Genomic DNA, 23,542 nt, shown 5'->3' on the forward strand with positions numbered 1-23,542 from the left:
CTCGCAGCGGAGGTGGCCATTCATTTGCAACGCCTCAAAATTGTTTACGAAACATTAAGCAATTGCAGTGCCAGCGAAAAAATGGCATTAAATATACAACATAGTTGCCCTACGAGTTAGAGGCGTGGCGAGTGGGTGGCGCCAGATATCACATTAAGAATTTAAATTAATTAAATTAAAATGCGTGGTGCTCCGGCTGGTTGTTGTTCCTGCTGCGGCTTTTGGCCAACCGAGCGACCGAGGACCAGGACCGAGGACGAAGGAGCAGCTTCTCGCTTGCGCTCGTCCTGCTCCTGTGCGGTTTTTTCCAGGGCCCGGGACGGAGGTTTGTTAAAGCTGCCGCAAGATTTGCATAAAGTATAATGGCCATCTTCCTGGTCGCTCGGGCAAAAGACGACAGCGCTGGCACAAAAAGCGGAAAGGCGGGGTGGTGCGGGGGCACAAGGACCTCCTTCCCCCAGGATCCACGATGAAAAAACCAACCGAGCGTGGCCATTCAATTTTCATTTTTTCTCTGGCCCCGTCGTCTTTGAACTTTTCACATTTCTCGTTTTTTGGCTGTCGCGGAGCATTTGTACTCGTACTTTTTTGCCCAAGACATTTCCGCGCCGCATGTCCAGTTCCTGTCCAAAGCTTTTCGTAGTCGGTAGTTGGTAGATGCTTTTCCCTTCCCCCATTTCCCCACTTTCCCCACCTTCCTCCTTTTATGGCTCGCTCGATTTCTCTTTGGCTTGCTTGATTTTTCCCAGCCATCGCCTTTTCCTTTTCCCCCCGAAAGTCTGGAGCAGCGACGAGAAATTTCAATTTGATTTCGCTCCCACGATCGTTTTGTTTTATTTCCTGTAGATATCTGAAATTTCGTGTATCAGATTTGCTCCTTTTTACAAGCGGAGCCCAATAAAAATTGACTTCGCTCGCTTCCGCCGCCGCCATCCAAAGTTGAGCATTTAAGCTGCCGCTTCTCGCTGTTAAACGAACTGATAAATTTAATGCTCCGTTATGGCCGGTCCTTGCAAGGCGACTAAACAGCCCCGGGCTCTCCGGTTATTATTCGGCCAAAATCCAGGCTGTGCTACTGTGTTTCGGGCCCAAACTGCGAACGTGAGTGTGCGGCGGCTTAACTTACAAATTGCTTTTAATTACCGCCTCGCAGCAGCGGGAGGAAGCTTAGTCAGTCTACTCGCGAAGGGGGAAAAGGTGAGTGGCTACGACTGGGGGATCAAATCGAATTTTCCCCCCTACAGAGGGGCAAGGGCTGTCTGCAGTTTTATTTTCCAGTCAGCTGGCGGTGGAAAGTTTTATCCGGCGAATAGCCCGAAGTGCAAAAACTTGGCAAATTCATCCAGCACACAGAAACACACCCACATAGCTGTTATGCCACGTTTATGCGGCGTTTTCATGAAATTTACAGTTTGCGAAATATAGTTTTTAAAATAAGCAAAACTTGAAAACATTTTTAATACCCACGATATAAATATCTCTAGTTTACAAATTCAAAATTAAAATGAATGGAATTTAAAAGATTTATTTTTGAATTTTTAAAGCCTTATATCTTTTGATGTCTTGTTAATACTACAATTCTTAAATAAATATTTTTTGGGTTTGATAATTCAAAATATATATATTCTTGGCTTACAATTATTAAAATTTATGTTGAATTTATGATATAAGTGTAAGTAAGATCTTAATGTGCGCTCCGCACAAACGTGGCCTAGTCGAGGAGGCGGCCATGTTGGCGAACGACCTTTGTCTCTCGGCCCGCCTCATATTTGTGTTAACTGTTTGCCCAGGCGAGTGTGTTCTTTGAGGCCAAAATGCAAATGTTGGCCGCCTCGCAAATCCTATTATTTTATTATGAGGGTCAGCCGAGTGTCGTCGGGCGCAATATTGTTAATATGAAGAGCAAACAAAGGCCGTCGCCGCCCTCCCACCACCGAGATTGGACGAAGGCCCTAAACATTCTGATATCTTCTGATAACTTTCGGCCGTCATACAATAAATATATTATGGCCCATAAGCTGGATGCCCGATTTTTGGGTAATTTAAGGCGCCTAATCGGATTCGACTTGATAAGCCGACAGCATCCGTTTAAGGAGCTTTGTCCCGCCCGCATTTTCACTATTAGTCGGGATAATTACGTGCATTTAATCACAACAGGAATGCGGTTTAGAAAAACCAAATCCCAAAGCCAATCCCCGTCCCCTGCTCCGTGGGCCGTTGGCCAATTTTCAGTTTCAGCTAACTAATGTTTGCCTGTTACTTTGCATTGCGCTTATTTCTGCTCATTTATTTAGCAGTGTTTCCTCTGTCTGTGATTGCTGTTTCCCGTCCCTTGTTTGCCCGGTGGTCGACAGTTTTCCGTTTTTCTGAATTCTTTCAGAGTTGCAGGACGGGCGGGGAGTTTGAAAATAAATTAAACGGGATAATTTGTGGTGCGTTTGTTAGCAAAATGTTAATGAGGTCGGTTGGGGTCTGGGACCCTACCCATACGAGCGTAGGTAGGTGATTCCAGGGCCGACATGGTGACACTGCGAAGGATAAAGCCAAAGCCCGGGGAACCGAACAAACATTTAGCAATGTCAAGCAAGAGGGGGCAGTAAATTTCAATTTGCCGGCAGGACCAAGAGCATCATTTAGATTGTTTAAATACCAGCAGAAGTGGGGCTGGGCCGGAGCGCTCAAGTCAAAGGCAAATGGAAATGCATCCACACGCAGCCAGACAAATTGGGCAACAGTTTTTCAGATCCTGCCCCAAGTAGAAGAGCTTCCACGCAGCCAAGGAGGGCTGTCCTGGTTGCCTGTGGTTTCATTTGCTGGGCATAAATCAAGCAGAAATTGCAGCTCCGCCCGCTGCCCCGGACAATCTGTCAACCCCGCAGAGCTCGTAGGTCCTCTGAAATTTTAAAGATAAACACTCGCCAGACTGGTGTCTCTCTCCGGACCGAAGTTATTTCATATTTAAGCCAAATTTAATGGCCATGTCCGAGTCGGCTGGACAGGACTCAGACTCTTCAGGCCTTCAGCCTGGGGAGGGCAAGTCAAATCCCTGCTTATGTATGCATGAATTTATATCCCAGTGCCTTTTGCTCTGTCTGCTTCTGGTATTTCTATCTGGTCTAAGTCTCCGGCCTGCATATTTGCCAATCAATTATATATGGGGCCCCATTGGATTTTGATATGTGCCAATGTAATGCCGCCTAGAGCTCTTCCAAGTGTCAGCTGGGGAAGAAGGCTCACCTTCTAATTACTTTAATTTAGAGGACCAGAAGAAGTGCGCTCGATAATGGGCCGCATTTCAATGGGAATGCCGAATCAAAGTCAATGCAACTGGGTCGAACAGCTGCGGGTAGTTTGCCAACTTGAAAGTTATCGGCGACCAAGTGGGGGCCAAGCAAATGTTGTCTGCGCCGGAAACGGAAACAAGCTGTGCACACGAGTGGAGGCGGCCAAAAGGAAGTAAGCCAGCCAGCCAGCCAGGCAGGCTGCCTTTCAGCCGCTCAGCCGTTCAGCCTTGCAGCCTTTCAGCCCTCCAGATCCAGATGCACAGGGCCAGAGATTGTCGTTGCCGGCACAGTTAGTCAGCAAGTCGTTGCAGCAAATGGGGCGAACAGAAGGAAAAAGGCGGCAAGGAATAATCCTGCGGCAGCAGACGGAATGCTGCTTAGTTGACTCGATTTTTCGCCGGCAAAGGACGAGGCTCCTTGCCTCAGACTCGAACGCTAGCTCACATGTGCCAGGCATTCGAGTGTAGTTTGCTTTTAATTCAGCATGGAAAATGAAATTGAAAACTGTGCCAAATGTGTGCACACAGACACGAGCCACCGCATTGGCGCGCTCAGATAGACAAACTGCTTGGTGGCACTGGGAATAAAGAGCCAGTCTTTAAATATCACTTTCGATTTGAAATTTACAATGTATTTAAATTAAAAATGCAATTAGAATTGCATTTCATAGTGGTAAACAATTTTATGGTCCTACTCACACCTATCTTATCGGACAATTTCCAACAGTTCTTGCCATTCTTGCACTTAAGCCCTTTTAGACCCGATATCTCAATGTCCGGTTGACTTTTGTCACTGAGTTAGATTGCTGTTTCAAAGAAATTACGCTTCTTAAATATTGTGTTTGATTTTTGATTTTTTTTTTTTGTTTGATTTTTGAGTCTTTCAATCAATTTAATTTTTCTGAAAGTCAGCAAACTAGAACCTTAGCATGACATTGAGAAAGTAAATGTAAAATAATATCATTTTATCAGTGCACCAAAGGAATCAGGGGAAACCAAAGGATGGCTCTCTGCAAAAGTGACATGTAATAAATTTTATTGATTTTCGCTTTGGTCGGGCGGCTGCAGGCGCCCTGAGCTGCGGCTTTAATGCATTTTTAAGACTTTAATATTGCGGTCGGGATGGGTTTTTCGGGGCGATGAGCTGGCAATTATAATTGAATTAGAAATGCCAATCTCGGACTGAGTTTGTGCCGCTGCATTGAGTGGATTTGGATGGGAATCTGTGAGCCCATGTCGGGTTGCATTTGCGATTAGTTTTCGGGGCGGACTCTGCCCGGCAATTTGCTCGAAAACAGTTGGAATTGGAAAACCAGTTCGGAGCCACCCCTGCAGTTTTGCATTTTTCATGCATCGGCTGTCACACACACTGATCCCCCGGACAGACATGCCAGTGCATCTCTGCTTGAATTTATTGCATTTTTAATCAGTCGGTTCGGTTTCCATCGAGAAACGCCCCATTTTGCTGCGTGTTTTTAAGTTCGGCTTACACAACACAAGGTTAAACAATAAACGCCCTATTAATAAATAACATCAACTGCCACTGTTTGCCTTGCTCTTTTTGCGCAATTTATGTTTACCCATTGTTTTTCACCACTCGTCTGTCCGGCCAGAACTCACCTGCAAATAAATAAAATAAAATACAAAACGAATCAGAAACGGTTGGCCATTGTAAAAATAAGTAATTAATTAAATGTTGTGTGCTGTTGCAGCGCTAACAAGATAGGTAAACTTTGTTGGCCACAACAATGTCGAATGTAGTTCTGTTCTGAGCGAGTACCAACGATTTTCATTGGAAATTTTCCATTTCTAGGAGCTTGAATCGTGCCAGTAAACTGGTAATTTTAGTCTGCGACTTATCTGATAAAATATGAGTGGTAAACATGCACATCTAATTTGGAGAAAGGAAAAATTATAATATATTGTTGTCGTAGTCGCTTTTCTGCTGATTCCTCTATGCGATTGCCAGCCCTGTTTTTTACTTCTCTCTCTGCAGCGGGGTTAATGTGTGTGCCTCATTTATCAAAGCGCAAAATGCCGCTCTTGTTTGCCGTCAAAGGGTTGAGGAACGTCCTTCGGCCCAACTACCCCCGCCCACCTGCCCCTGCCATGTGCGTGCGGGGCACATGAAAAATCCTGCGGCTAATAAGTGACACGCGTCGATTAATAAAACTGTGCGGGGCGTAGAAGGCTTCCACCCACCGGGGGGCGTGGCCCCGGGGGAGTGGGCCGAATGCCACTGCGTGTGTCGTACATTAAAAGGCCATGTCACAGTCAGCGATTATGCAAAGCAGCCCGCCGATCTCGGATAAGCCCAAGACCCAGTGCCCAGGACCCAAGACCCCGCGAAGGACTCCCCACCCCTGCAGTGGCGTGAGTCCCTCGGGGACGTTTAACTGGCTCGGCGTTAATAGCCCCTGCGAATTCCAGATGACCCTTGAACAGCTTAACATAGCCTCTACTCGAATCATAATTGTTATACTCCAAATAACATTATTTTTTCTCCCTTTCTATGAGTTGATCTAAAGAAGGAATTCAAGGATTGGCCTGTCACCATCATCTTCTAAAAATAATTGTGTTATTTACTTCTGAGACAGTTCATAAACAAACCACATTAAAGCCAAAGCAGTACAGGAATTTGCATAATTCTTAAAGTCTGACAGATTATCTCGCCCGGCGAACCAATGGAGTTGGCAATTCGCTTTCGTTCCGTCTAAGCATGTGGCAAGTAAATCAAATTTTAAAATATGCCAGCAGCAAAAATATGAAATCAAAATCCATTCAATTTCCATTTGGGGGCGGGGAGAGTCCTGTGGCTCTGCGTTCCTCTTTCCTTCTTTTTTTTGCTGTGGCCCGTATGGAAATGAGTCTGCTGGATTCTTGCCCCTCTCGGTTATTGCTCTTCGTTATTTTGTGAGCGGTGGAAAAACAGATGCAAATCAACAAGCTGCCAGCCAGATAAGGCAAAAACAAGTGTCTCCTTGCCGTCCTGCGTGTCCTAGATGGCCATCTATCCGTCTTTTGCAACCATACCCATAACCACTCCCATGCCCCACCCACATTCTCCCACTGCTCTTTGGCATATCGCCCGTATTTACAATCCGTATGCAGAGATGAATGATGCTGCCAATGAGCTTGTATGTCTCGGATGTGTTTTGACAGCATTTTGCTATTAACTTGCTATTCCTCGCCAGATATTTGTTTTTCTTTTCACTTCGACCGGGTGACATGTGAGCTCCTTTCTTGGGAGCAGGGATAGGAACAGGGACAGGGAATCGAAATGGTATTTGATAAGCCGTCGTCTGAGCTAAATGACTACCCCGGGGTCGAGCAGATCCCCGGATAAGTGATTTATGCATCATGTGTCCATCGTTATGTACATAAATCGTATTAAGATGGCCCACTGCGATCCGTTTGTCTCATTACCGTCATCATCCCCCCAGTGGCTGTCCTTTGCCCGTGCCCATGCCCTCAGCTCCTTTTGAAGTTTGCACCTGCGGCATCTCAGGATCTGCTGGAAACTGAAAACAAAAGCTGCTTTGTTTGCCAACCTTCGGCAGAGTTGTTTGGGTGGCGTTTTTTATTTCCTCCTAACGAGAAACTTCAATATTGTCCCTTCTGCCCAGAGCCGAACAAAAAGCGAGCCAGAAAGAAGGCAAGTCAAATATTAACCCGGGGCTATTCATTAAACAGTCCTTTGCTCATATGTTTTGCTTTCGCCTGCCACTCTGTGTCCTTTCATTAAACAAGCCAGCCTCTTGTCCCCATCCACGACGTCGTCCTCATCCTGTCGAGCTTCCCCCAGGCAGCCACTTGAAGCGCTCATTGTTTGCACTTGATGATGTCGGGTTGACAGCCACGCCCACGTCAAATCCAACGCCCACGCCCACGCCCTCCGCCCCCCGCCCCATCGGTATTCCAACGAGTTGCAGACATTTATGGCCATATTGCCGGGCATCTTCGACAGCACCTGCTGCTGGAGGGAGCCACTCGGGGAAATGGTTACAAAAAAGCAGTAAAGTAACATTTTGAGTACATTAATGGCAACCAAAGGGTCTTCCATTTGGTAAAATAAGAAAGATCTAGGAAAAAAGATCGTAGTCTGTCAAGGAATATTACTTTCAAAGTAGAATTTAAAGTTCCTAAATTTCGAACTCAGTTGATTTTAGCATTCTGTTTTTCTCAGTGATTAGCTTGGTTATGAGAAAATACTTAACGCCATCTTGGGAAGCGGGGCTCGATTTCTCATTTCAATTTCGGCACTTCTGGGTTGTCGGCTTTAATATATATCCCTCTTCCCCAGAGCATTGCCGCCGCTCTCGGTTTTCTCCAGCTCAGCAGCTTTTCCCATTGTCTCCGCTGACAGCAGCTGGTCTCCTCCTCGTCTGGCGGCAGAAATTGTACATTAAAAAGCTTAACGATGGCGCGCTCAGTTGTCCTTGTCATTAGGTCCTTGGCAGCACACCCCACCCACCAACCGCCACCCCGAGCCCGCAGGATATACAGGAACACCCCGTCAGCCGTTTGACCGTCTGAGTGGCATTAAACGCACCTGATGTGCAAAAACTGTTTAATTGAAAACATAAGCTTCTATAATTTCGCTCGCCCGGCCACGCGGTGTCAAAGAACTCAATTTAAATATTCTAATTTATGCGCCTGCATATTAAAAGGCACGATCACGTAGCCGTGACTCCGCGCCATCCATCCATCCACATCCACGTCCATTCGAGAGAGGACTGCGAGGTGGCCACTTCTGGCTCCCCGACTGTTGTCTGCAATTAAAAGCGCTTAAATCAATAAGCCCACTCGGTTGACGTTCCATTTCTCATTTGGCCAGAACGTGTTGGCTCTTAGTATGCAAAGCACAGGCACTGGAGGCTAATGGATCCGTCATCCTCCTCGGCGACATCTTCCTGACTTATCGTCTGGAATGTTCTGTAACCGATTGCCGCCAGGCGCGAAACTGTCCCAGCGGTCCTGTTGCGATATTGTGATTGGCATCCCGAGACTCCGGCTCCAGCTCCAGCTCCTGCTGCTTTTCTGGCACCATCATATCACAATGGCAACTTTGGCTCCCGTTTGCCGGCTTATCAAAGTCACTGCTTCAAATCTGCCAGCGCGACAAATTCGCGCGTTATCTCAATCTTGGCAGCAGGAGCAGCAATCTCACCTGGCACTTCCTTGCCTCCGAGGGGGAAATGTGGGTGGCTGACAGGGATGGGAAGTATTGTTGTCCTTGGCACTTGTGGGTACTTTTATAAGCCAAGGTACATTTCGAAATGATAAAAAGTCAAGGTCTAAATTTTTGAAGTGCCCAAAAATATGCAACAAAATATTTAAAGCTGTAAAGTAAACTGATTTTACTCACACATTCGACAATTCCTTACTCACTGCATACTTTTTGACACCAAAAATATTTAAAAACTAAAGATTTTTATTTATCTTTATTTCTATATTTCTTGATTATCAGATCATCTTTCCAAGGTACATTTACCGCCTTATAATAAAAACAAAGGGTAGTACCCTTGGCTTCTCTGATGGCGGGGTGGCGGGTGATTGAGCTGTGGGTTCGGTGGGGCGGTGTTCATTATTTCTTTTCACGCAACCGTTTCTCGGTTTTGCGGTAATGGGGGCTGGAATGAAAGTGGAACGATGCCAGCGAAACTTCATCCTCCTGCAGTCATTCATTCCCCCGGCCGATAGCTGAGAGGTCCACCATTGTGCTGCCGTAATTTATCTACCGCTTTTGTCTACCGCCGGCGTCTCAATGTCACCCGTTTCTGGGTTCTGCGGTCTTCGGCGACATTCCTGGGGCACAACCCCAAGCCCAGAGCACCCCAGCCCTCCGAACAAATGGGAAATCTCAGCGCAGTGCTTAGCATCTCAATTCGGTTTCGGCTGGGTGGCTCGTGGCGCTGTTGCTATCTCTGGGCCGATGATAAAAATACCACCGCCAAGGTCCCAGGGGTGTGACAACTCCCAGCTTTGATTTCTCCTTGTTTCGCTGGCTTTTCTTTCCCCCTCGCAAGAGGCGAATATCTTATCAGCAAGTGCCACAACCCCAAGAAGTATGCAACGCTAAATTATGTCAATAAGTAAATGAATTTCGGCTAAATTCAGATTTTAATATCAGCGGCGGAGGAGGAAATCTCGCAGGATTCTCATTTTCCTCGGCCTCTACACTTATTCATACAGCCGAGAAATGTACTGGCGCACATGTGGGTTGTTTATTTGTCGTTTTGATGACGACATCTCGCGAAGGCGTACATATGCCGCCTGCCACGCCCACCGCTTGGTACTTGATTTTAACAAAACTGTCTGTTTAAAGGAAACAAAGTGAAATGGTCTCCTTGGGGGGGCGGTAAGAGCAAAAAAAGAGCCCGAAATGTGATGTTCCCTGGAAATGTATTTAATATGCAAATCCTGTGTGTCCTTTGAGATGATTATGGCGCACATTATGTCCCGAGAAAGCACACGTAGAGGAGGAACGAGGCAAGTGACTGTGCCCACGCACACACAATTATCGATTTATAAAGCCGCTTGCCACTCGCTTCTCTGACAAATGGTCGACTAATTTAAGCGAAATTAAAGAACCTTTCAGCCCGCTCGCCTTTGAGCACGAGCGAATCGAGCTGAAAATTAATATAGATGGGAAATGGAGTTGGTTTTTTGCTCCGGCGGATTTGTTTTGCGAGTGCCCCGTGGAACTTTTCCAATTTGTGCACCGAAAAAGGATAGATAAACAGAGACGCAGACATGGACATTAACTCTAACTCTAACTCGGGCCCAGACATGGGAAAACACGGGCCACTGCCAGTGCACCTGGCCAGACAGCCGCCTCCGAGCCGTGGCCACCTCCACTGACCTCTGCGGCCTGGCGGAAAGCCGGAAAAAACTAATCGAACCGAAATACTCGAAATGTTTGCCTGATTTCTCGAGAGTACGCGCAGCTTGAAATTGCAATCATTGAACAGAATTATCCCCCTTCTCCATGGCATGTTATTTTTCCTCCGATCCGGAAACTTCCGCCGACTTGTCGGGCGAAAAAATAGAGGAAAAAGAAGGAGGCTTCACTATCCCCGATAAATTAGCTCTTTAGAGCCCGAAGCCCCGACGGATTGGGTGGTTAGTCCTTGCTTTGATTGCATTTAATTCGATTTAATGCGACTACGGTTGTTGCGGCCAAGAAAGTGCTTTCCGTCTGGCAGATGGATATTTTAATTCCTTAAAGTTCCATGATGACATTTGGCACGTCTAAGGGCGGGCTTTCTTCGGGTCCAGCGTTTAATTAAAATACAAACAGCGATTCTCTCACAATTATCCCTTTTTTCTCGGCTCCTTCCTGCGCATCTCTCGCCTCGAGCCCAGATAATCTCCATCTAAATGATGGCAAAAAATTATGCTCGAACCCGGAAAACGGTTGAGGTTTTTCTTTCTGTCCTCTCTCAATTTTCCCATTTCTCCCTAATTAAATGTGTGGCATTAGGTGGCGCATTTTGGCACCGAGCCCAGCTTCTGGTCACAGATTTGTGGCCGGCGATAAGGCCGAATGGAACATGTTCTCCGCCGCGCAGCTGATGTCAATGCCGTGGGTCGGGCATTGGGGGTCAGGAGGTCAGCCAATGGCGGTGGGGCCAGCGCTTTCAGCTGCCAATTTACGCCGCCATTATTGAGGTTTTTCATACATTTCAGTGACCACTTCCGGCCGCCGCAGCATCTTGTCTTGGGCTGCCTCTTCCTTTTCCGGTGCGCCGTCCCTCGTCCCTCGTCCCTCGTCCTTCTTCATTTAATTTTTTATTTATTTGCCGCTTTTTTCGCTGCTCTGTTTGCCTTGGCCCGGGCCGCCGAAAAATAATTCCGCACTCGGCCGGCGTACCGTCCGCTCCTTTTCCGCGGCGTTCCGGAGTCGTAAAGTAAATTTTTTAATTAGAGTCACGAGTAAAACAAACCAATTAGTAAAGCTGTCAGAGCAATCCTTTCGCCGCCCTCCTTGGCCGGCCGCGTTGTATTTTTAATTTCTTGGCCGTGTTTTGGCCGCAATTTACGCGTGCTGCCGCGTTGGTGGCGTGTGAATTATTGAAAGAGTAAATTATGTGAAAAGGGCAAATTAAGGAGGTTCGCGCGGTGCTTGCCATGATTTTACGACTGCGACCCAGCCGCCCCGAATGATTTCGGGTCTAATTTCGAGGCATCAAGTGTCCGCGGGGCCTTCTTCTGCCGCTCCTCGAGAGGCGAAATGTAGTTTTAATTAAATAGCACAATTGCCACTGCCGCCGGGCACCTTTCATCCTTCGAGGAGAACTTCTTGCTCGCCCCGGCTGTGTTTTAGTTTTAGTTCTCGGTTTTGGTTTATATTCGTGGCTACGTGAGCTGCATGACCGATGAATTGTTGGAGCTCTGGCAAATAAACAGAGGAATGCGCCTGACCCATGGAGCGGAGCGTGGCAGAGTGAGGCGAAAGTGCGACGGACTTGGGCCCACAAAGTTTTGAACTTGGTCCCCCGTCGCTGCAGGAGGCAAAAAATGAGCACGAAAGCAGGGCAAAACAAAGGGAAAACGGGGAAAAACCGAGGAGAAAACTAAGTTATTAGCACCAACTGTGCTCGGGCGAGGGGCGTTCTGGCGGTTGGGGGCGTGGTCGCTGCACTTGTAGTTTATGTTTACTGCACTCTGTGTGCAAACGTGCGGCAACTATTTTCGGGCCACCCCACCCAGGCATTGTCCAGCGATCCGAGCTCAGTTGACAGTGACAGTGTATGATTGGAAAAGAGGAACATGAAACAGGACCATGGTTTGGAGACTACTAAGCACTACTGAATTGCCAAAATAAATATAATGTAAACACTGTCTAAAGTAAGCTAAAACAATCCTTTAAGACGTGTTTTTCTTCCAAACTTGCAATACCAATAGAAAAATATGTATATTTGAAGTCAATACTACACATCTATAATCTTTTTTACATCCCCAATGATGCAATAATGTACTTTATAATCAAAAAATTAAAATCACATACTAAAATGTGTTATAAGCATATCTAAAGATAGGTTGCATTCTCCAAAACCGAGGCAATTTCAAAGTTAATAGCCTATAACTTGATTATTTCGACCATCCCCTACAACACAATCATGCAAAAGGCAAACTTTCTGGACTTGTTTTCCTCTGCCTGCGTAATATTTATTATTTTTGCACTGTGTGGCACAATATTTGCGGCCACTGGTATTAGCATTTTATTTTATTTGTCCAAATGTTCTTCCCTATTTGCTCTGGCCAAGTTTACCCAATTGTGTATCTGTTTGTCCACAACTCGTTTGGGGCGATTTCCAATGTTGGTAAGGAGCAGCAGTCGATGGATATTGCCTTTGTTGGCGCCCTTGTAAAAACACTCGCACCGGGGGCAGGTTGTAGTTGGCAAGGGGATGGAGAGCTTTTTGGCAGAGCCGTGTCTTGGCACGCCAGCACCTGGTCACACACACCCCTGTGACCCGGCCGGGCCTAATAAAAATAAATAGCCATATAAAGGCGAAACAAAATTCATGGCAACGCCTGGCGATACAATAAAGCATATTATTTCAGCATTTATTTCCCCGACCCCGCGGTGGCAGCCATTTGGCAGTGCTAAAGTGTTTTCCCACTCGCTGTCGGAATCGAGTGTTGGCACCACTCCGCCGGCTAATGAGTGCAAGAGCTACGTGATTTACTCGGGAGCCCGGGATGCCGGGATGCCGGGATGGCGGGATCCCTGGATCCCTGGATCCCAGTCACTCAGAATGCATCCGAGAGGGCGTTTGTTTCCAGCTCATTAGAGCCCGCTGCCTGTGAATCTCCATTACCGGCAGATAATTCCTGGCGGGGAAGGCCCTTCGCTGTCTCTTCGCAACACAAATGCTTATTTATGCCCGAGATTGCTCGAGTCCTTGGCAAAGTCCTTGTCGGTTATTTACTCTGCAGGAGCACTTCGACTCCACTCGAGTCGAATGCATCCGGCTGAGAGGAATCGAAATGTATTGATTTATGGCTGCAACTGAGCGAGTGGCAGGACAGCCCAAGGTGGAAAGTTTGTCCTGGACTTGCGTCCTGCGTCCAGAGTCCCGAGACCCGAATCCTTCAGCTGCCAGTGCGACTTCGACTGTGGCCAGCTGAAAGTTCAGCCAAGTGAACTGGCCGTGGCCTGAGTTCGGTCATTGATAAGTCATAAGTTGCTCCCCGGCTGGCACACAAGTGCTCCGGAGAGTCCGAGCTGCGTCACAAAGTTTGTCAAAGTCAAACACAAAGTTTCCCGCTGGCCGGAAAATGCCAATGGCGTAGATATTAGCAGTGCATTAGTTGGCAGTGCATTATTAATGACCAGCTGGGCATTGATTTTTACACTTGCCCGCTTGACAGCTCTGTTTTTTCCGCCTTTTGTTCTTCGTTTACCGCCCCATCAATATTAATTGAGTTGATTGAACGGATGAACACGAAAAGGCTTTCCGCTCGGAATCGAATAACATTTGCACTCGGAAAAATGCCAGTAGATTCTCCTTACACGTGCATAAAAACCAAACAATTTAAGGCGCTTGGGAAGATACTTTTGGTTGGTAATCTTGGTTGGTAATGTTCAAGAAAGGAAAGAAGGAAATTAAAGATTTTTATGGTGGGCGCTTGTGGTTGATACTTATGTTCAATTTTATGAATTATTTTGTATATTTAATATATTTTAATGCCAGGATATATTTCCCTTACATTTTCTGAGTGCTGTGCGCCTTTCGCCCGCCCCCTGTTAACCCAGATATTGATAACTTTCCACATTAACTGTGCCGCGTGACCCCGTGACCTGTTGCATGCCGCCCGTGCAGTTAATTACTTTGATTTATTCGAGAGTTATACACATGCGTGGTCCGCCTGTCACATATTTCAAATCGCGCTTAATTACGGCGCCGTGTACTTACAAATTATCGAAATTGCCGGCCCGCAGATAAGCCCGCCCATTGGGCCGCAAATTTATTACAAATTTCAACTAAGTTAAGGGCGGGCAATTCACCTGCCACTCGAGCACGACGAAGCACTGGATTTATTGTTTCGTTAGACCAAAAATGACGGCGATAAAAGCTACAAAGTGCTTAAGTGCGACATTCGCCAGGGAACTGGCCGACGAGCAGAGACATCGATAAAAATCGATAAGCATCGGCAATAAATTGCCAACCAGAATTCAAATAAAGCCAAATGCCGGCTAATCTCCATTAGGCAAATACGTTGAGCTTACCGAAAATGTTGTGACCCATTTGGGGCCATTGTAGCTGCTGCCTGGGGCCTGGGACGTGGGATACGCGTGGGCTGCGGGGTGGAAAAGGTCACTCTAAGTGCTTTTCACTGAGCACTGAACTGCGAACGGAAGCGGCATAAACTTAATGGAATTTAGATTTCTTCATTACGGCAACAGGTGAAAGGAGCAGCGAAATGTGGCCTTTTAGGCCTACTTGATTACCTGCACACATGAAAGAGATTCCGGACTCGGGTCGCCTAATATTCGGGTTCATTTTCATGGGATTATGCGATTATAAAGAGCCCTTGGCCCTTTGGCTAAATGTTCGAGCCCAACATCAATGGCAAATTGATTTGCTCCTGATAATTCGAAAAGGTAAACAGGATTAGCCTATATTTTGGATAATTGCCGGGGGGGTGGGCCCAAAGTTGGGCAAGGAAAACACGTATTGGAAGTGCCTTAACCCGCTGGGAATTGATTGGAATGCACTGGAGCACGTGTCGTAAAAGTGTGTGCTCAGCGTACAACATGAATAAATGGGAGCATACGTTGCCGTGCTTATTATTTACATTCGGCTACAACATTGTCGCAGGATTCGAATGGCCAGTGGGCCAGCGAGGTCCTGCCCCAGTCGCTAGTCCGCCTGTGTGCACAGTACATGGGCACACAATCAGGGAGCCTCGTCCTCCGGTCCCGGCCAAGTTTATGCTGAGTAATGGCCATAGCCGTAGCTGCAGAGAGTGGCCGTAAAGAAGCGCACTCGCACTCCCAATCGCCATCGCACTCGCAGTCGTAGTTTACATAACAGTTTTACGGCCAGCACTTAAATGCCATGCGAGTCATAAATGGCGGGCAGATATCAAGCATACGCCATGTACGCCATGCTCGGTAACCAATCTCTTTGGCCCGATTGATATCCCTGCAGGAGCAGCACCAACGGCGAGTTCATCGAACCCTTTTTGGCAATGATCGCACTGCTGCTTGTACTGATGTTAATGACGGTTCTGGCTGCCACATTGTGGGGCCAGCACATATGAACCCGGACATAAGTTCCGGCCAGAACATGCACAACATCCGCCGACCAGCTTCCGCCCGGCATATTTACGCTCGGCTTCAGTCGCAGAAGTTCCTTATTAGAAAAGTTTTAATGTTCCCTCCAAACGCACAGCAGCACTCTGAAAAAATGCTGCCTAAATTGTTTGGGAAACTAGCTTAAATAGGCTTAGTTTGAGGAATTATTTGTAGTAGATTTATAGTCTGAACCTTGTAGGAGTTGCGAGGAAGGAAAATCATTGCCATCTTGGAGATTATCGATATCATTTCTTTTTAAGAGTTTTTAAATGATTTTTTAGGTAAAGGTTTTTTATGTTTTTTTGAGTGCCCACATGCATATTATATGTGGTAGGAGGACCTCCCCTGGCCACATATACGAGCTTGACAAACGACTGGCAATGATCTGCTGCTGCCACTTAATAAGCTCCATTTGCGCCAGCCGCAAAAATAAGGCGACCTTCGGTTTGTTGGCTTTTAATTTGCCATCGAAGGATTCCGCTCGACTGGGCAGCAAAGTTTGGGGCGCCCGGGGAGCCCGGGAGACGTCATCGCCGGACTGGGCCGAATTTACATAACTGAAAAAATATTGTGCGGGCGGGCCTAAACGAGGCTCAAACGCCGCCCTGCGGCTCTCCACTCGCCGCCCTGCTTACAAGCATTTTTAAAGCGGTTTCCTCGCTTTTCCCCCTGGCTCCCTTCTTTTCGGGGAGCGAAAGCAGATGTAAAACTTCTGCCAAAGAAAAAATGCCAAAGCAAAAAATGGAGCTGGGAAAATATGAATAAGCCGTGCATGAGGCAGCCTTCTAGGCAAATGTGTTTAACATGGGCGGCGGGCTTTCCACTCTTTGGCTTTGAAAGGGGACAGGAAAAACAACATTGGCCAGAAAGTTAAAAGGTGGCCCTGGGCCACATACCAACGACACATGGCCGGAATCCAACATAAATGCGGCGCGGGAGCACGTGGCGGCCATAACTGGTGCCGACTTCATCGATATTTCATTTAACCCTTTAATAAAAGATATGCCAGGCGAACTTACTTTATAACTTGTCGCCGGCCCTCGAGTCTCCCAGGCGATCCGGGCGGCCGAGAAGAAGTTAGGGAAAGTCCGGGGAAAGTTTAGGAGCCTCCAAATTTAGCCGCTGGCAAATTGAAATTGATTACCAAGGCGAAAGCAAAACAATTGAGCAGAGTGTATTCTTTGTGGCGATGAGGCGGAGGGGTTGGGGCGCAATCCGAATGTTTATTTATACCAGGCATTTGGGGTTCGATCGGGGCCTATTTGCATAAGCGACCGACCAGCTTATTACACAATTTAGTATGGAAATGACGCGCAGTGAACTTGAACCTTACATTCCACCGAAGTTCAGCTGGCCTTCAGCGTGGTCTCCGCCGCTTTCCGCTGCTTGCGTATGTAGGTCTTGTAGTAGAAGTCGAAGAACATGGAGAACATGAAGATGTTCTGGATGAACCCGATGAAGGCGATGAAGACGGGGAACTGGCAGGGGTTCCGGACGATCACGAGCAGGAAGTGGCAGGTGAGGTAGCCGAACTGCATCAGCTGCAGCTGCGTGATCCTCTGCTTCCACCATAGCAGGTTTTTGACGGCCCCCAAGGAGGCGGCGTAGTAGTAGGCATACATCACCGTGTGCACCAGGAGGTTGATCACCCCCAGCATGGTGCAGTGGGAGCCGCCCAGGAAAGTCATGAAGATGGACACGCCGAAGACCATGCCGCCGTGGTGGTAGACGTGCAGGAAGCTCACCTGCGAGTTCTTCTTCCGCAGCACTATGAAAACCTTGGAGAGTACTCAAGGGTTTAGATAGGAACATATGGTACATGGAAGCGGGCCCAACTAACCGTATCCAGCAGATCCAAATACTTGAGCATGTAGTACGCATAGGAGGCGTAGAGGGTCCGCATCATGGCCGGCGAGGTGTCCGTGTGATCCACCGGCTGGCAGGTCCAACTGTAGCCCGGCTGCAGGTAGGTGTTGGTCAGGCCTATGTAGAATATGGTGGCGTTGGTCAGCACCTGCACCACATTGTACACCTGCATCACGCGCTTCAGCTCGAAGGGATCGCGGTGCTCCATCCACTTCGGTCCGTAGTGCAGCACGAAGGCCACATAGGCGCCCACAATGGCCAGCACGATCCACAAGTTGCCCAGGAGGGGCAGGTGCGCCACCCGGGGATCCCCGTGCTCGGCGTACAGATCCCTCACCAGGCAGTACAGGTAGGCCACCATGTTGTGCCTCATCCTGAATTCGATTGTTTAATACTCGTTGCCGCACAGCCGGAAAGCGATTGCAGCCCACGAAGGTCTTCAGTCTTCTGAACGGAACTGCTCGACCATCCAGTGTGCCGAGCACGCCGGCTGGCTATGTTAATGACCGATAAATGGGAAGCACCACGCACGCCCGATTAACCCGAGTCAGGCGTTGCACCGCCGGAGAGAACCGCGTTTATTGTCAGCGGTCTAAAACTTGGAACACCTTGGGTTTTGCGCTCAAAGAACACTGAGGGAAAGTACTGGTGATCTCGAAAGTTAATTACTCACATATCTTGGCAGAGATTACTTGAAAATATTTAACATGAGGTAAAGAAATAGTTGAATTTATGAATTAACAAAGTAGGGAAAGTATAATTAATTTTTTAATTCATACCCCAAAACATTTCAAATCTTAAGAATCCTAACTTGGTGTGAATATGTTGGATTCAGTTTAGAATCGTTCTCTCTTCTTAAAACAAGATTTATGCATTCTAGAACTCCAATCCACTATTAAAAACCTCTGCTGTTCAGTTAAGTGAAGAAATAGCTTGTTATCTCTCCCAAAAAAACCTCTCCAAAATTTCTGCAACATTTTTTCTTTATCTCCATGAACTTGTGCCTGTCAGGGGGTAAACAGGGTTTAGCTATTACTTGACAATGTATGGGAATTTATGGGCTATAACCAGCCGCTGCGGAAACTTTGCTGAGTGGGAAAAAATGATGTTCCAGCGGGCAAAAGTGGGCGGCGGGCTGTGGGCTGAGGGCGATGGGTGGTGACATCAATTTGGGTTACTCAACGTTAATCGTTTGGCTCGCAGCTTGCGGCTGCGAGATATATGCAACTAACCCAGTTTACAAAGCATGCCAATAAATTTGCAGCATAACTGCCAATATAAGCGCAACTGTTTTGAAATTAAGCCAAAAGAGAACGGAAAAAGGGGCGGAAACGTCAGCTGCAGCATCCAGTATCCGGCATCCAGAATCCCGGCATCCTCTGTGCTCCAACCTCCGACCATCCACCATCCACTATCCTGCATCCAGTGACCCACTGAGCGACTCCGCCATGCTTGATAAATTCGCCAAGTCTGTACAATGGCTGTAAATAGCCGCGGGCATCGGACAAATGGCCCTTAAAAACAACATCAGGAGGAGCTGGAGAGCTGGCGGACTCGGAGGACCTGGAGCGGGGAGGAGCTGGCAAAGCCAACTCAGCGAAATAGGCAAAAGTGTTTTACGACCTGGCTGGAAGCAAAGGAGCGGGCTGCAGGTGGCCAATCAAACTGAAGCCAGGTGCAATTTGCTTGCGCAACGTGCAAACTTGGCCAGCATTTTGTGGTCGAAAGTTTGCAGTTCTCTCCAGTTTATTTCGATAAGTAAATGTGCCAATTTATAGGGGAGAATCAATCAAGGGGCAGCAGTACTCCCGGCCTTAGTGGCCATTAGGCGAGGGCAGGTGGGCTAAGTCAGGCGAGGCCGTTTCACTTACTTTCACTCGTGTCCTTAAGCCGCAACTGATGCGAGTGTGCGTGTGTGTGTGTGCAGGACATACACGGGTGTCCTTGGGGCTCCTGCGGTGACCTTGTTGTGCGGCAGACATTGAGCCAGCCAGCGCCAAAACAATCATTTGCATTTCACCTCCCCACGGACAATGTAATGGCCGTCAGCTCATTTGCACAAATAAGCCATAACCGTCGCACGCTCCCTCCGATTGGCGGCCATTTTCGGAACTTGATGGCAGGACGACGGATGGCAGGAGCAGGGACCAAGGAGCAAGCCAGTGCTGTTGCAATAACGGTAATGGCCGCGGTAACGACAACAGCAAACAACAGAAATAATAATGATAATCATTTTGCGCGCACCGGAAGTGTGCAAATATACGGCTCGAAGGCCCCAAGACGAAGGATGCGGATGTGCGGATGTGCGGATATACGGCTCGGAGTTGCCCGGTCAAAGGAAAAACCCCGGCCTTAACAGGTCGCCCTGAAAATTAAAAGTCCGCCGCGAATGAAGCGTTAATGAAGGCGAGTAAGTAAACAGTTTTGGGCTACAGCATAAATATGAAAGCGCGAATGAGACCTCGGCCACGCCCCCTTATGTCTCCGCCTGGTGCGAGTAATATGCATAGCCTTCTGTCTCGTTGGTCCCGGCATGAAATGAAAATAATAATCTCTTTGGCCAGGAAATGAAGGGAAATTCAACAGGAAACTTTTGTGACGTGCAGCAAACAGTCCGTGCAAACACACACACTCCAGCGTGGGTGTTTGTGTTTAAATGGAAAAGCCCAACACAAACACGAGGCGACCAACACTCATGCAGGTGTTAAACTGCGCCGCGTCCTTTGTGTGAGTTGCCAATGCAAATTACAGTCATTTGGCCTGATACTTTTTTCCCCCGGCTCCTCGGGAATTTTATTTAAAAACGCTGAAAAATATATAGTGTTTTCGGCGGATGGGAAAATGCCCGCCGATTTTTTCCGCCAGCTGCTGCTGCCCACTGTCAATGGCATTGTTGCTTGGCACGCACCAGCACTGCGGAAAAAACTATATCAATTTTCGTGCGCTAGATTGGATCTAAAAAAATGTGTCTTTAAAGGGGTCCATTAAAATTTTTCGCTTTTTTTTTAAATTCGTTGGCGCTTCTTTTGTCAAACTATCTGTGTTCTTCCAGTGGAAGAGATACAAATACAAAGCTGTGTTCTGAATTCAAAGAGATTTTCATCAATGATTTCAAATGGAAGCTATAGAAGAATTGTAATACGATTTAAGTATCTGTTTTTAGTTAAATAAATATTTGATACATTTGATCAATTATTTTTGAGTAAGTTTCTGTATTTTTTCCACATGGAAATAAACGTTTATTATCAAAAATATAAAACGAAAGGGGTGCAATAATAGTGCTTGGGGTTGTATTACCTTTCGAGAACCGGGGCTTACAAGCACCCATTTCAACTCCCATTTCAAATAGATTTTATCTCCGTGGTTTTTCCCGGTGCACCTGCCATTGTGCCACCTGTTTTGACCACGGCGCACTCTCCACAGGAATAGCAATAAAAGTTTATGCGCACTCATTATGCGGCCCACTGCCCAACCCACCTGCCGCCCCAAACATTGCACCTCCGAGGACTGCCATTAGTACATAGTGCATAATTTTCGGGACAGCCGACAATCTGTGCTCCGAAGGGCCGTAATTATCGCCCGGCAAGTGGATGGACGATAATGGCTTGATTTTCAGCCCGACAAAAGAAGGTAAATGGGTATTAATTATTATGATTATGGCCGGTCCGAAGACACTCGTTATTGGCCCTCCGATTGGCATTGCCATGGCACATGGCCCGCTCGTGGAGCCACTTCCTCCCCTTTCCCCTTGGCAGCTCGGCTCGTTCGAGCGGAATTTGGCAAATGCCGAAAACTTCAAGGGTATTATACAAATGTTGGCCCTGGCCATGTCTTCTAAGCATATTTTGAATGCCAAGCAAATCCACATCGCGCCACTCCACTCCACATTGGCCCCATGCCTTAGCCATGAAAGTCACTTCCAAAGTTCAAGTCAATGTCGCAAAATGTTAACGGCGCGTTAATAATGCGATTAGTGGATGCTACGGACCCATTCCGATCCACCGACCCGGCTACCCGGCTACCAGCTCCTGGGCTCCCCCTGCCCTCCCAGAACCCGAAACCAGCATGTATCCCCGCTGGAGGAAGGAAAACACATCTGAATGCGACCGCCCAACTGAAGAAACATGGCGAAATTGGCTTTAATTGGTGAAATGGGGGCGGAGTGGAGGGACTTCGGGCCACAGAACATGAGTGCGGTGCCGCCCTCGGTCCTTCCCGTTCTGGTGCTAATTAATAAATTTCTTGGGGATTTCCAGCAGCGTCTTTTTCGGGTTGCCTGCCATAATTATCGCAAGGCATCGCCCAGGGGACCCTATGCTAATATTCGAATTTACATGGGTTGTATATGGAGAAGGGGAGACAGCTTCTATGTGATCCCGCGAAATCCCCGCTAAGTGAAGCCTTCAGTTACAGTCGTCGGTGTTGCGCTGTCGGCGTCAATCCCCTGGTAATATGATATTTTCAATTTCCATTTGCCCGCTCGTATATTTTGCAGTTTCGTATTTGTTTTAAGTTATGCGCCCAGGGCCCTCCAGGGGAATCGTTCATCTTTTTTCCTCACCCATCCCCATCGAGCATATTTCATTGATACGCTGCTCCCGAGGAGCGAGGGAAACAGCTGGGCCTAGCCGGAATATTGTCAACTCAACCCGGCGAGAAGAGCTGCCACGGGCCGTATTGGTCACGTAATTGAGCCCTACACCACGGGGCCAGGTCCAGCGAGCCGCTTTCTGGGCAGTGGAGATGGGAGTACGAATAGAAAATGAATTGTATGCACGGAAATATGACAAACAATCAAAACGAATTCGGAAAAACCGCAACACAAACCAACAAATGCGCCAGCTGAGCCAGAGATTTGTTTCCCCAGTAACCGGCGACTGGAGGGATGGGTTGGGTTGGGATGGGTGGTATGGGTAGTACCAGCCCCAGAGTTAATGGAAGTGGAGGCGCGGTCGGCGAGAGGCTGGAAAAATCCTGGACGCCTGGCACAAACGACAACGACTACGGCGACGGCGTCTGATGGAAATTTATTGCTGGCAACATACCCAAAGGGATTCGCAAATATAATACTATAGTCGGAGCGCTGGAGCAGCGGCAACAATCCACTGAGAAAATGGTATTTCTAATATGAGATGTTTTCTGGAATAAATTCTTAACTAGTTTATGGTGATTCTGCCTTAAATAATGTATAAAAATAATTTTTAATTAACTATATGTTATATAAAATATATATTTATAAATCAAACATATCCATAAATATTTTACTGCTCTTTCAAGCAATATTCATAATCCCCTTCACATTTCCACCAACGACTTTCCCGCAGTGTTGGATCAGCAAATGGAGGCGAGGACTGCATACGAACACGTACTCCATGTCAGGCCGTTTGGCAGCCCCTGGCGCGATCCCCCCAGCTTACATGGCTCAGAGTCTGCGGAGTGGAGCCAGCGAATTGGCGGGCGGGAAAACTAACCCCATGAACAATTTCCCAAAAGCATCTGCAAAAACATACAAAATGCGGTTTTAGCCGCTGAGAGGAAATCTGTGGGGGGAGCGTCGGCGGCGGCGGCGGTGGCGATGGGTATACAAAAATCTGTTGAAAAAATATATGACAGCTAGAACATGTTGCCAGTTTGGCCCGATCCCCGCGGCCTAACCCCCCATCAACCCACCGAGCCACCCACCACATCGCCGCCCGACAAACAAAGCTGCTGTGTTGAGCCAAAAGTGAGCTGCAAGCACGCACTATGCATATTTTGTTATGAAAATTTAAGTGAAATCACTAAAAATGCCAAACAAAACAGCAAGATATGCAAAAATGCAGCGTTGGTGGGAGTTGAGGGGGATGGCAGCGAGGCGGTGGGCGGAAAAGCCCTCGAGGCGGAAAACAGCTGTTGTTTGTGTTTGCTGCTGTCTGCTGATGATGCTCGCCCGCCGCCCCTGCAGTCTTATGAAAAATTGTTGTCAGTTTATAAAATGGTAGCTGGATGTGAGCCACTGCGCATCCTTCAAGTGCATCACGTGCACCAGATTCCCGAACAGGCAACTGATGCCAGAAAAGTTGAGGCGGGCAGTGGAGGGG

The 23,542-nt window shown here is 47.6% G+C and overlaps 2 protein-coding genes across 3 annotated transcripts in view; both read right to left on the reverse strand.

Annotated features, from left to right (window-relative positions):
- Positions 1-23,542, reverse strand: part of LOC108031698 (hemicentin-2) — a 63,480-nt gene that overhangs the window by 21,170 nt on the left and 18,768 nt on the right. The window lies entirely within an intron of this gene.
- Positions 16,774-17,844, reverse strand: LOC108031699 (elongation of very long chain fatty acids protein). Its single transcript, XM_017105359.3, has 2 exons — positions 17,437-17,844; positions 16,774-17,374 (listed from the first exon to the last, which is right to left on the reverse strand). The coding sequence occupies exons 1-2, from the start codon at positions 17,833-17,835 to the stop codon at positions 16,943-16,945; spliced, it is 831 nt and encodes a 276-aa protein (XP_016960848.1). The 5' UTR covers positions 17,836-17,844; the 3' UTR covers positions 16,774-16,942.

The sequence above is a fragment of the Drosophila biarmipes genome, chromosome 3R (assembly GCF_025231255.1).
Source record: "Drosophila biarmipes strain raj3 chromosome 3R, RU_DBia_V1.1, whole genome shotgun sequence".
NCBI classification, from domain to species: domain Eukaryota; kingdom Metazoa; phylum Arthropoda; class Insecta; order Diptera; family Drosophilidae; genus Drosophila; species Drosophila biarmipes.